The sequence below is a fragment of the Pygocentrus nattereri genome, chromosome 27 (genome assembly GCF_015220715.1).
Source record: "Pygocentrus nattereri isolate fPygNat1 chromosome 27, fPygNat1.pri, whole genome shotgun sequence".
Taxonomy (NCBI): domain Eukaryota; kingdom Metazoa; phylum Chordata; class Actinopteri; order Characiformes; family Serrasalmidae; genus Pygocentrus; species Pygocentrus nattereri.
Genome location: NC_051237.1, coordinates 7102225 through 7114285, shown reverse-complemented (window position 1 = coordinate 7114285; position 12061 = coordinate 7102225). Strand labels below are relative to the sequence as shown.

General features: G+C 38.5%; 1 protein-coding gene across 1 annotated transcript in view; it reads right to left on the bottom strand.

Annotated features, from left to right (window-relative positions):
• csmd2 (CUB and Sushi multiple domains 2) overlaps window positions 1-12061 on the bottom strand; it is a 388841-nt gene that overhangs the window by 60691 nt on the left and 316089 nt on the right. The window contains exons 44-46 of the mRNA XM_017694219.2: window positions 10753-10898; window positions 10583-10663; window positions 7743-7856 (exon numbers count right to left, since the gene is read on the bottom strand). Coding sequence (XP_017549708.1) covers window positions 7743-7856; window positions 10583-10663; window positions 10753-10898 — 341 coding nt within the window. The remainder of the gene's footprint in view (window positions 1-7742; window positions 7857-10582; window positions 10664-10752; window positions 10899-12061) is intronic.

The following is a 12061-nucleotide window of genomic DNA, read 5'->3' as shown; positions in this document are numbered from 1 at the left end:
TGTTCAAAAACAGTAAGCTGGTGTGGGCTTGTGTGTCTACCATAGAGAGAAACTGTATGGCTGGAAGTGACCGTCCTCACTATTAATTTCCAATGGCCTTTTCTGCTTTGATCAATAAAATAACATTTCATTGATCAGAAATAATGGCATCCTGGTTCTTCTTCACACTGTAGATTCTTTTGTGGAAGAATTCCTGCACATCTTTCAGAATAAGTTAATGTGAGCTAACGTCTACAGAATGATAAAGTGATGGATAAGTGAAAATTTAGCCATGTTAGTGTTGAAACAGCTTCGTGACAATAAACTAGAAAATAGATAAACACACACTGTGGTACTAAAAGGATTTAAGGCAATCAGTTGACACAAAATACATGAGTAGTCACTCATGCAACTACTTCAGTGGTTTAATTACACTGTGATAATTACTTTGAGTGATGAGAATAAATTGTTTGTGCTGCATCAACTGAAACAATTTATTTTACCTTCCTTATATTTTGCTATTGTAAATATATATGTAACTATTTATATGTATGTAAGTCTTTAAACACTTAAGTTCTTTCTCATATTTTATTTAATTTTTTTAACTTAAAAATATTAAGGGCTTTGATAGTTTTGATATTTTGATTGTTTACTGTATATTCATACATAAATCTAGACAACATAACAAAATCTATATTGTACCAACATGGAAGTTCATACAGATTGTGCCAGAATGCAAATTTGTCTGGGCAGCTCCATAAAAACCCTGACTATGTGCTGTTGGATGTACAGCTATATATAGCGTATATGACTGTACTGATGATGTGAAATGAGAAAAAAAGGATTATACAGGCAAGAGCTGATGTATGCTGATGCAACATAATCGCATCATATGTATATAGGATTCTCTCTGCTTAAATCTGCATAACAGTTGGTGACCCTGACACAAGTCTGATGCCCGTTTTCTATCAATTCATTCTTTCCTTCACTCTAAGAAACTTCTACTGTGAATTGGCTTCAGGAGAAGTAATGTTTTGTATATGCTGCATGTACAAGTGGGTAAATGGATGACTGAGACACACATGCAACCTGTACATAGACAATATATACAGCATGCTGGTCATAGCATTTTTATATGATATCTCTCTGGTGCCTTATAATGTTACTGCTGTCTTACATGTCTGTGTGCCGCTAGCGTTTACGTACTGTCATTGTAAATACAATTTACAGTTTATCCAATGAGGAATAATAAGTTACAAGCACATGGTCAAAACTGCACACTGTCTAAAATACATTCATCTTTTTTTGTAATATTAATGTTTTACTCTCTGCACCTTTTTTTTGAAAATGGTTAAAACATTGAAACAACTATCTGCCATGGTTTACATTAGTTTTCCAACGGACGCTGATTATCTTAGGACGTAAACTTCTGTGAAGAGACAGTCCTGCATCTCACATAAGTTACTGCTCTACAAAACTTGCAGTGTGTAATAAATCCATTTAATAACTGGACAGGGCTTATTTATCTGCCTAGCTTTAGAAGGGGAGCTCATGGTGAGGGTAAAATTTTTAGAGAAAAGACTGAGGATGAAATAAAGAAGTAAAAATCAGGTCTCTGTGATTGGGAATCAAAGTCCACAAGCAATTAAAGATCAATAGAAAGAAGCCCTGTGCCTGACATTCATCAGTAACTTTGAGCCAATGACATCAGTTTCAAAAGCCTCTATACTTCCACATTTTTAATATTTTAAAAGGGCGAGTTAATGTTCATTTCTATTTAAAATGCTATTTCCATGTAATTACGTAATTATATAATTATTTTAGATACGTATGAGTCTACACTTTCTCCAAAACAAGACCATGTACAAAATGGTTACTGTTCAATCTGATGTAGAACATAACAAAATAACTTACAAACACAAAAGTGATACTGAAAGGTTATAATGTTTTTAAAGAATTTCTCTTGAACAAGATAATTTGTCTTTAAAAGAGAAATTCATGCTTTTGTTTATATAAGCTATGAATGACAAATTATCCATTTAAAATTATTTTACTTTATTTTATTATACTGTGACCTTATCTGGATTATGCAGTTTAATATGATGATGATGACGATGATGGTTTTATTATGCTCAGCACTGCAAAAAACTTAATTTGGCAGAAATGTACAATTTACAATAGCGTACTGTTTTCTTAAATTACAGTATGTTTTATGATATGATTTATGTTATAATGTATAATAATAGTACATTTCTGCAGAACCTTAACTACTCCAGAATTCCCTGAAATATCTGTGAAGTTAAAATGCATCAGAAAAGTGACAGAATACCCATAAATTATATTAGTACGACTGTGATGGTTTATGTATGTTAAAAGTGAAGTCAATAAACCAGCTTTGCCTGGACTTTCTGGGTAGTGTACCTTATTGATCGCACTGTGGTAGTTCATACCAGTGAGTAAGCATTGCCAGTAGCTGTGTCCAGTGATGTATTTGCAATGCAATTGGCAATTACAGTTATTACTGTCGTTTTGGTGGAATTCTGATTGAACTACTGAATTTTTAAATTACAGTACAATTACAGAATATCATATTATCTTGCATATATCCAGTGCATTGATTGTAACTAAGCTTCCAGTAACTTTTATTTTACTTTTTTTCCCCACAGTATGTGACTTCTAAGAGCTCAGTTAAGCTCTTCTTTCAATTCTTTACCCTTCCTATTTCATGGGTCCAAGCACCTGTCTACCGTTCAGTAAAGAGAAACATTATTTTATTGACTATAAATTTGCAGACTACCTTGGCAAGTCTGAACCTTTACACTTTTTTACCTTCTGACTATCTCCTTAGTTGGCCTGGCCCTGTGATTTGTGGCGCTGTCTGGCTGCTCAGCCGGAGTACTGCCCAAAAAAGAGTCCGGAGGCATGGGGAAATTTGCATGGGGCTGAGATGGAGATACACACATGGTCTTCTTGGAAGAGACAAGCGTGGGGCCGAGCGAATCTTTCTGTATATACTGTATGTGTCAGAGGAGAGTGGGTCCTTTCTGTCAAGAGGAGATAGCGAACAGAAAGCATGGATGACCTAGAGGGAGATGAGAAAGCAGGGGAGTGAGAGAGATTACGGCGGTACAGTGTGTTCAAGAAGGGGATGTGAGATGATGCTGGATGTGCATGAGAAACAGGCAGAGGGACACTGCGAGTGTGCATGTACGTGTGAGAGAGAGAGCGAGAGAGACGGGGGCAGTGATTTGATACAGGGTGCAGCTGCAGACTGGATATCCCTTGCATTTCAATGAGCTGTACTCTTTCTTCCCTTGCTGCTCTCCCTTCTCTCCTCTCACTCTTTCACTCTCTTCTCTTTTTCCACTTGTCCTTTTTTCTTTCCTCTACACTTCTCTAACTCATATGACTCAAACCTTCAGGCCTTATTGGAGTGACAAATCCTTCTTCATCCATCTCTACCGCTTGTCAGTGTGTTTCCTTCTTTTTATTTTTACTATCGTTTCTCTCAGGATGGTTAGAACAGGTTTTTTGACACATTCTTCAACAGTCCAGGAAGCAACCCACACAAGTGCACTGAATGTATTTGTTTCAGATGTGTATAATTTCTGCAGGAACAAAAATATATTAAATTCACTGAATTTTGACTTTCAATTTCCTCACATTTGCCAACAGTCTCAATCAATATACTTTATTCACATTGGAAAATGTACACATTTGAATCAAGTACATATTTTCAGTGCAATCTTGAAACTGAACAGTCTCTTCTTCTGTATTCACACTGTTCATTCAATCAAATATCAGCCATATATGGGCAAGCCCACCACCTGAGGACATCCTAACACCCCCATACCCTTCCATCACAATCTCATTCTGTCTCTCTTTCTGTCATCTTCTCTCTCTCGCCACTATTTGACGCGCCTGGCCTATTTAATATGACTGACAGCCAGTGGCAGCACCCCAACCAAATGGAGCGGGTGTCAGCTGGCTATGTTGGCCCTCAGCATAAAGGCCTTTTCATATAGCTGGAGCGATTAGCCGCCGACACCTAATTAATGCTAAGATGAATTACACCAGTTCAGAGCTAGCGCTCTGCCGTGAAGGGTGAGGAGGTGCATGTTTGGGCTCTCACCACACTAAAGGAGAGCAAATCAGGCTTTTCTGCTTTCCCTCTCCCTCTCTGCTCTTTTGCTCCCTCCCTCCCTGTCTCCCTCTATTCTCTCTGATACTTGCATATGCTGGGAGCGTTAGCACTTCCTGGCTATAATTAGTTGCATTTATTAGGCCGTGCCTCTTCTGCAGGCTTTCATCAAAGTCTAAAAAACAGCTGCAATTCTTCCCACTACCAGTAAACAGAAAGCCCAATCACCATTTACTCACATGATGAGTGAGGATAAACATAGGAAAAGAAACGTTTCATGTGCTCTGCATGAGAGTGTGGAAGGGCTTTAGAGTCGTAAAAGCTTTCTTTTACTATTTGGCAAAAATAAAATCCCTTTACAAAGTGGAGAAACTACAGTATGAATGCATACATACAGTACCGATCAAAAGTTTAGAGACAGCTTCTCATTCAATGGCTTTTCTTTATTTTTATTACTTTCTACAATCTACATCTACATAAATAATGAAGAAATTAAAACTATGAAGGGACATATATGGAAATATGTAGGAAACATCAAACAAAAAATGTTTTATACTTTAGATTCTTCAAAGTAGCCACCTTTTGTTTTGATGACTTTGCATTCTCTCAATCGGCTTCATGAGGTAGTCACCTGGAATGGCTTTCAATTAACAGATGTGCCTTGTCAAAAGTTAATTTGTGGAACTGCCTTCTTAATGTGTTTGAGACTATCAGTTGTGTTGCATGGAGGTAGGGTTGGTCATATATATATATATATATATATATATATATATATATATATATAGAGAGAGAGAGAGAGAGAGAGACAGAGAGAGAGAGAGACTTAGGCACCCAAGACACATTTTCAAAATCTATTTATTTGTGTAGTATGTGTTTATTTGCTGAGAAGTATTAATATTTAAATATTTGAATAAACAAAATGTATATAATATTCATTAATAATGAGTATATATATAAACTCCTGGTTTGACCAGTCAGTGCTTCATTAAACTGTGCTCATGATGTAATTGATGATATTAACAAGTTTCTGTGTTGGCTGTGAAGGTGTATACATATATATATATATATATATATATATATATATATATATATATATATATATATATATATATACCTATATATATATGAGGCATTTAAAGCAGTTATAAGGTACAGAAAAAAATAGTTTCCAAAGCCATAGGTCAAAAAGTTATTAGAGTGTAAAACAGAACCCCTAACAACCATGCAAATAACCTAATACAAAAAAAATCAAGCTCCACTTTCATATCTGAAAAAATCAGATAACAGGTGTTTCTGTCCATCTTTCCACTGTGAGAAGATAATTCAACACTATGGGTACGTGTAGCTGTCAAGAAACCATTAAGAAAATACACAAAATAGAATGCTTTTTGCACTAGAACACAAAAATATGCACTACAATACAAACACTAGATAGTGTCCAGAGCCCAACATCACTGAGTGTATTTGGGATTATTTGGGGGGAAAAATACTTCATGGTGATTGCATGTACACTCTTTGTCCATTTTATCAGCTCCACTTACCATATAGGAGCACTTTGTAGTTCTACAATAACAGACTGTAGTCCATCTGCTTCTCTGCATACTTTGTTAGCCCCCTATTATCCTGTTCTTTAATTGTCAGGACCCCCACAGAGCATGTCACTGCTGGACTAAGAATAGTCTGTGATCACTGATGAAGGACAAGACAATGACTAACACAAACAAAAGATGAGCTGCTGTCTCTGACCCTACATCTACAAGGTAGACCAACAAAACAGGTGTGTCTTAAAGTGTGGACAGTAAGTAGACAGTGTGATTAAAAACTCCAGCATCATACACTACCACCACTATGTCAGTGTCACTGTAGGGCTGAGAATGATCCACCACCCAAATAATACCTGCCCTTTAGTGGTCCTGTGGAGAAACAGATAGACTACAGTCTGTAACTGTAGAACTACAAAGTTCACCTATATGGTAAGTGGAGCTGATAAAATGCACAAGTGTAGATACACAGAGCTTTTCTTAATAATTCAGTGTATATTAGCAGTAGTCATGAAGGGTAGATGTTCAAGCTGAACTGTACTGAATGGATTAAAAAAAAAACAAGAGCAGTGAACAGATGACACTGTAAGTAGAAAACCAACTATAGAGGTCCAATCATAACATAAGAGTGTGTGTGTGTGTGTGTGTACGTGTCCAAACAGAAGACTAAATACAAGTACTCTTGACCATGAAAAAGTCGTTTTAGTTCAATTAAGTGGAGCTTTTTCTACCGAGGTGCTTTAACTGCTGTTCAGAGGCACTCTAAATTGGCATTTGAGTGAGAGCTACACTGTGAGTATATCATTCCGCTCTCCTCATCTAACTGAGTCACAAGTCCAGTCAGCTCTAAGGCTCTGCTACTGGAACAGGAGAAAATAGGTATAGTGAGGAGGTAGAGTATGGGAAATGGAGAATGAAATCAACTAAAAGTAGCCTGTAGGAGAAGACAACATACTGGAGTACTCATATTTGGCCAGCTATTACTGAGCATTGTGCTTTTATTTAACTCTTCTGACCTGGAACATCAAGGACAATATTCCATATGCTTCTTCTCTGCCAGGATCAAAGACAAAATAAGAGTAATTTCATAGTATTCATAGTTTTAAACTTATATGTGTAGTCTCGCCTGATGACCGCTGGGATAGGCTCCAGCACCCCCCCACGACCCTGAGGGAGAAGCGACTTAGAAAATGGATGGATGGATGGATGGATGTGTAGTCTCACTTGTGAATGGTCCACTCATGACACTTAGTAGATGCTCACCTTGTCTTTAAGTCATTCAAGTAAACACCTATTTACCCTTGTGTGGTGTTGGGGTCTGTGTGACCGATTTTCAATCAATTTGTTTCCCAAACGAAAAAAAATTATGCAAGTTATTATTATTTCAATCTCTGCTTTGCTCATTTTCTGTGAAGAACATATAACACATTTTCAACAATATCACATTGTTCATCCCCTACACATTTATATTATATGTGGTGTTGGGGTGAATGAGCAGGGACTAAAAGTATGGAGATTCTGTGTCCCTTCACTCTGTTCTCCTCATACATGGCCTGCTGTTAGTGTGCATGTGTGTATGTGTTTGTATATCTGTGTCTGTGTGTGTGTGTGTGTGTGTGTGTGTGTGTTTGTGTGTGAGGGTAGACAACATGGACAGGCTGCTGACTGGCTATGATGACCCTGCTGACCCTATGATGTCCACTTAATATTGATATTTTAAACATCTGGTATTTTTACATAAATTGTTATGGCTATATTGATTAAAAAAAAACCCAATAACAAAACAAAAAAACCAATAATGCGGTGGGTCCACCAGACCACTGAGTAATCAACACACAAGGGTTGAATTCTCTTTAGATTTCCCTTAACCCTAAACTCAATACTCATCATCAGATTAAATTTAACTCTAACCCAAACTCTAACCCCATCCCTTGACCTTATCCTATCTGTAACGTTTTTGATGATCAGCTTCACCATATTAAGAATTTGTACATATACTATATGGCACCATTAACATAAAGCATGACCGTCTACTGAAACAATACTGCCTGTAATGAAGTATGACACTATCCAATCCTTACCATCACAAGAAGGTGGAGGTCCTTCGAACTCAAGGTGTGTGCCCAATCGGCAGGTTAAAATGTTGTTCCCACTCATGTGGTACCCAGGCAAACACCTGTAGCGCACAATATCACCTGTGGAGAGATGATGAGAAAAGAAGGGCAGGGAGAAAGGAAGAGGGAGGGGGTAGAGAGATGGAGGACTGGTGTGTTGAAATTCTGCATTGATTTATCAATACTCTCTTTAATGCAGGTCTGGCACATGCCAAGCTTTATGACAGATTATGGAGGGCACAGACTCCAAAAATGGATTGAAGATCTTTCTGGAGGGTACATATCCCCGGGAACAGTGGCCGGCACTTTCTGCCGCCGTCTCGCTCAAGGCTTGATGAAGGGCATCTCCTTTCACTGTCCGACTTAATGGCTGACAGTAAGGATACAGGGGGGAAAAGAGACAAAGGAAGAGTTGACGTGCCCAGGCTGCATTGCAGTATAATTAAGGAAGCAGCACAGCACACTTTTCACCCTAATAGTACCGTCAATCTCTCTACCTGAGGCTGCATCTCAAAAAGAGCCACGCATCTAGCTTCAGTGATGCAGCAAATAGGAAAAAATCACACGCAATGACAATCACTACTACATGCTAAATAATGCATGAACTAATTGTACATCATTACATTCAAACATGCAAGGATGGGACCATTTTGTTGGATTTAGCCAACATATTTATAACACAGCCTTTAACTTAGAAATAGTAAACAAACACGCGGAGCATACTTAATTACCCACACAAGCTGTTTGTGTGTGCGTTTTGTGTGTACTAAAAAGACAACAGCCTTTGCTAAGGCAGTGAATTAAGCTAATGTGGCGCATAATCAATGATCAAAACATCAGTGAATCAGTGTGGGTTAGAGCCAGAGATAGACACTGTTTAAACCTCAACGGAGTCCTGATTACATGTTGCATTTCAGCTCTCCACTGGCCCAGAGCAAGCCACTTAGACCGGTTTAGACCAGCAGAGCCATCAAGAGCCAGCCAAGCGGTGACACAGACTTAATACAGGATTTAAGAAAGCCAGTGATAACGATGGCTGACCAATTGCAGACACCACGAAAAGTGTTTTTCTACAGTAAAGTAGCAAGCAAGTGTTATTTTAGGACATGAAAAATGCAAACTGAAATGTATTTTTATGAAAGGGAAAACATCTCAGGAAGGGGGAGGTATTTCATGCTGCAGATTAAAGCATGTAAGATAGCAAAATCACCAAATAAAGAGGGAGAAAGCTGGGTAATGCTTTCTTTTACAGTCCCTTACGTTCTAGGCATTAAACAAGTAGGCGTGCTATACAAACTCCTAAGTAACCTGATGGTAAGTTCCAAAATAGTCTGACCAAATGCACTGAAATTCCCAACAGGTTCTGGGTAACGAGAGTGTGGTTAAGTGTGTGGTACAATTTCCAAAATGCTGTGTAATTATTTTGTATAAAAGGAAGGTAAGTAACAAGTCTAAATAAATTACACTTGCATGCTTAACAGGTTGTAGCTATTAAGCTGATAAAGCACATTAAATTATCTTAGAATTGGTTAATTACAAGTTGTTAAGTACAAAGAAACTCATACCCAAATTTCACTGTAGTGCCAATTGTTTGAACAGTAAAGTAAAAATCTCTCCAGATCCAGTAAAACCACCCATCTAGTCAGTAGATTCAGCTTCATCTTTATGTGATTGAAAAGTTACATACTACTTAACATTCTTATCTCTTTCTACAGCCTTTTTACTTCATATAACTTCCTGAGAGTTACTGACTTTTCTCATTTACTTGATTTACTGCTTAAACATGCATTACAGTGCAATTTTAGTTTGACTGGTTACTTAATGTCGTTTTATTTTATCATATTTTGTATCTTACCAAGTTACTACCTAGAACCTGTTTTGTCTGAAAGAGAGCCAACATAATCTATATGATCAACAACAGTGGCTTAAGGTTTAAGCGGGGAAATTTGCTCTAATAACACGAAGCCTGTGTACTGCCTGCAGATGAATTAGACCAATAAGAGGCAACCAAACCCTAATGTGCTATGTATGTTAAAACACAAGCACAACTAACTGGCAGTCTAGTGTACTATGTCCAGCATTAAAGTATTAAGCCAGAAAAGTGGATATGCTGGCCTTCTTGGCCAAAAAAAACATGCCTTTACCTTAATGTATAGAAAATAGTCACATTTTAAATCACAGTCACAAAAACTGTTTTCCCCCAATTTTTCATCCCAAATGTTACCTAAAACAACTTTGTATTTTTTTTACTTTGTATTTTGGTGTTTGTCCCACACACTAAAAATGTTACCTAGACTAGTCAAAAAATAATGACAAAAATTTAGGACAATGATGTTGCTTTATGTAACACGATGAGACGTCCTTCTTTAAATTCTGTATAAACCAATTTGATTGTTAATTTTCCTAATGATCTACAGGGAACGCAACTCTGGCAAAGAGTTAGCACATGGCATAGCCCTCTGGGATTTGTTGTCCTGGCGGTGAAGCAGATTTTTCTCCTCAAAGTGAGTTCTGCAAGAGGGAGTGCGTTAGTGCTAAGGGAGGTGTGTAGCTATGTGTGCGTGTGTGTGTCTATGTGTGTGGCTGCCTCTGCTATTCTGGGAACATTATTAATGAGAGGCGCTCAAGCCTGAAAATGAACTGGCAGCCTGCGTCTCTGTTCAAAATGTTCCGCTTACATTGGCACAGGCCACCGTATCCATACCACACATGCCCGCCGCAGCCTGGGACGCTGGATATTACGGATTGTGCGCACATGTTTGTGTGTGTGTCTATATGAGACAGAGATGGACCAAATTCCCACGTACCTATTTTGAACTCTTTGCTGGCCATCAGAATTTCTGCATTAGGGATGATGGGAGGGGGTAAGCAGAACTGGAGCCTGTAGGCTGGAGAGGAAGGCAGAGAAAGCCGAAGTGTATATAAAGTAAAGCCATGATTTGCTTTAGCATGTAACTAGACAGGAAGACAGAAGTACCTTGGTAGTTGATCTTGAAGAGTCCACCTTTTTCAGAGTTGCTACGGAAACGGATGAGAATCTGATTGGATGTGCTGCTGGGCGGCTCATTGGGTTCGCCCTCAGTGAACACGCCCAGCTTGCGTGTGGTCTCTTGAGGCCCATCCCTGAGGATACAAAAAAGAGACGCCCAATTTACGGTTTGGACCTGATGGAATGTGTGTTTTCCTGTTAGTCTGAAAGGATGTGTGGCTATGGTGTTCTCAGAAGAATGTACTGGCCACTACAGAACCCAGACCACAACATCATTAAAAGTTTCTGGGAGTATCTGGATCATGAGAAACAGAAAATCTATCCAATTTCTAAGACTGAACTTTGGAGGTGTAGAAAAATATCCCCAGCAGATTTCTTTAAAAGACTGAAAGTCTCCTGAACAGAAAGAAAGCTTAAATACCGAAAGGCTATTATGCTTAATTGTTGAGGCTTTGTGCAAATTTTTATTAAACACATGCACTCTATTAATTTTCCTAATGCTGAAAAATAGATAACTTTTGACTGGAAATTAAATAAATGAAAGGTGGTCTTTATCTATTGCACAGTGCTATCTATAGTTTGTTTACCACTTTTTTGGTGATTGAATATTTCCATTTGTGTCTTCACTCCTAAATACTACTACTACTACTACTACTACTAATAATAATAATAATAATAATAATATAATAAAATAACAGTAAAGATAAGAGCACACTCATGAAAAGATATATCTAAACTTTTGACTGGAGCTGTAACTTTTCTAGAGATCATTGCTCTTATGCTCATTGCTGTGATAACAGTCAACTGCTGTCCTAAAATTCTAAAATACAGCAATTTCATAAACTTTAGAATGCAACCATATGATTATTGTGCTGATCATCATGCAGCCAAGGACTATGCACTGAGGGTGGATGTGCCACATCCACCACAGTCCCAGCCCCAGCCCGTACTGCACAGAAAGCTCATTCTGCAAGTGAGCACTGAACAGGCAGAGTCACTTAGGGGCCATGCCCCCAGACTGCCTGTCCCCTGGTGCAGCCAGGGCAATTTGGCTGCTTCTCAATACCAATTTCAACCACAGCCATTCAGCCTAAAAACCGTCTGCCGGCGTCTGTCTGAGTGTGCACTAGAGATTATACCCTGTCCTGTCCATTCAGAAAAGACCCTGGCTGGCTGGCTGTCTGGGTAAGTGCTGGTTGGCCGAGCTGCAACCAAGCTGCCAGGAAGGAGCTTTTCCTGGCTACTGCAGCAAGCACTTTCACTACCGGGGAAAGAGCCATTAGGTGACGTTGCACCT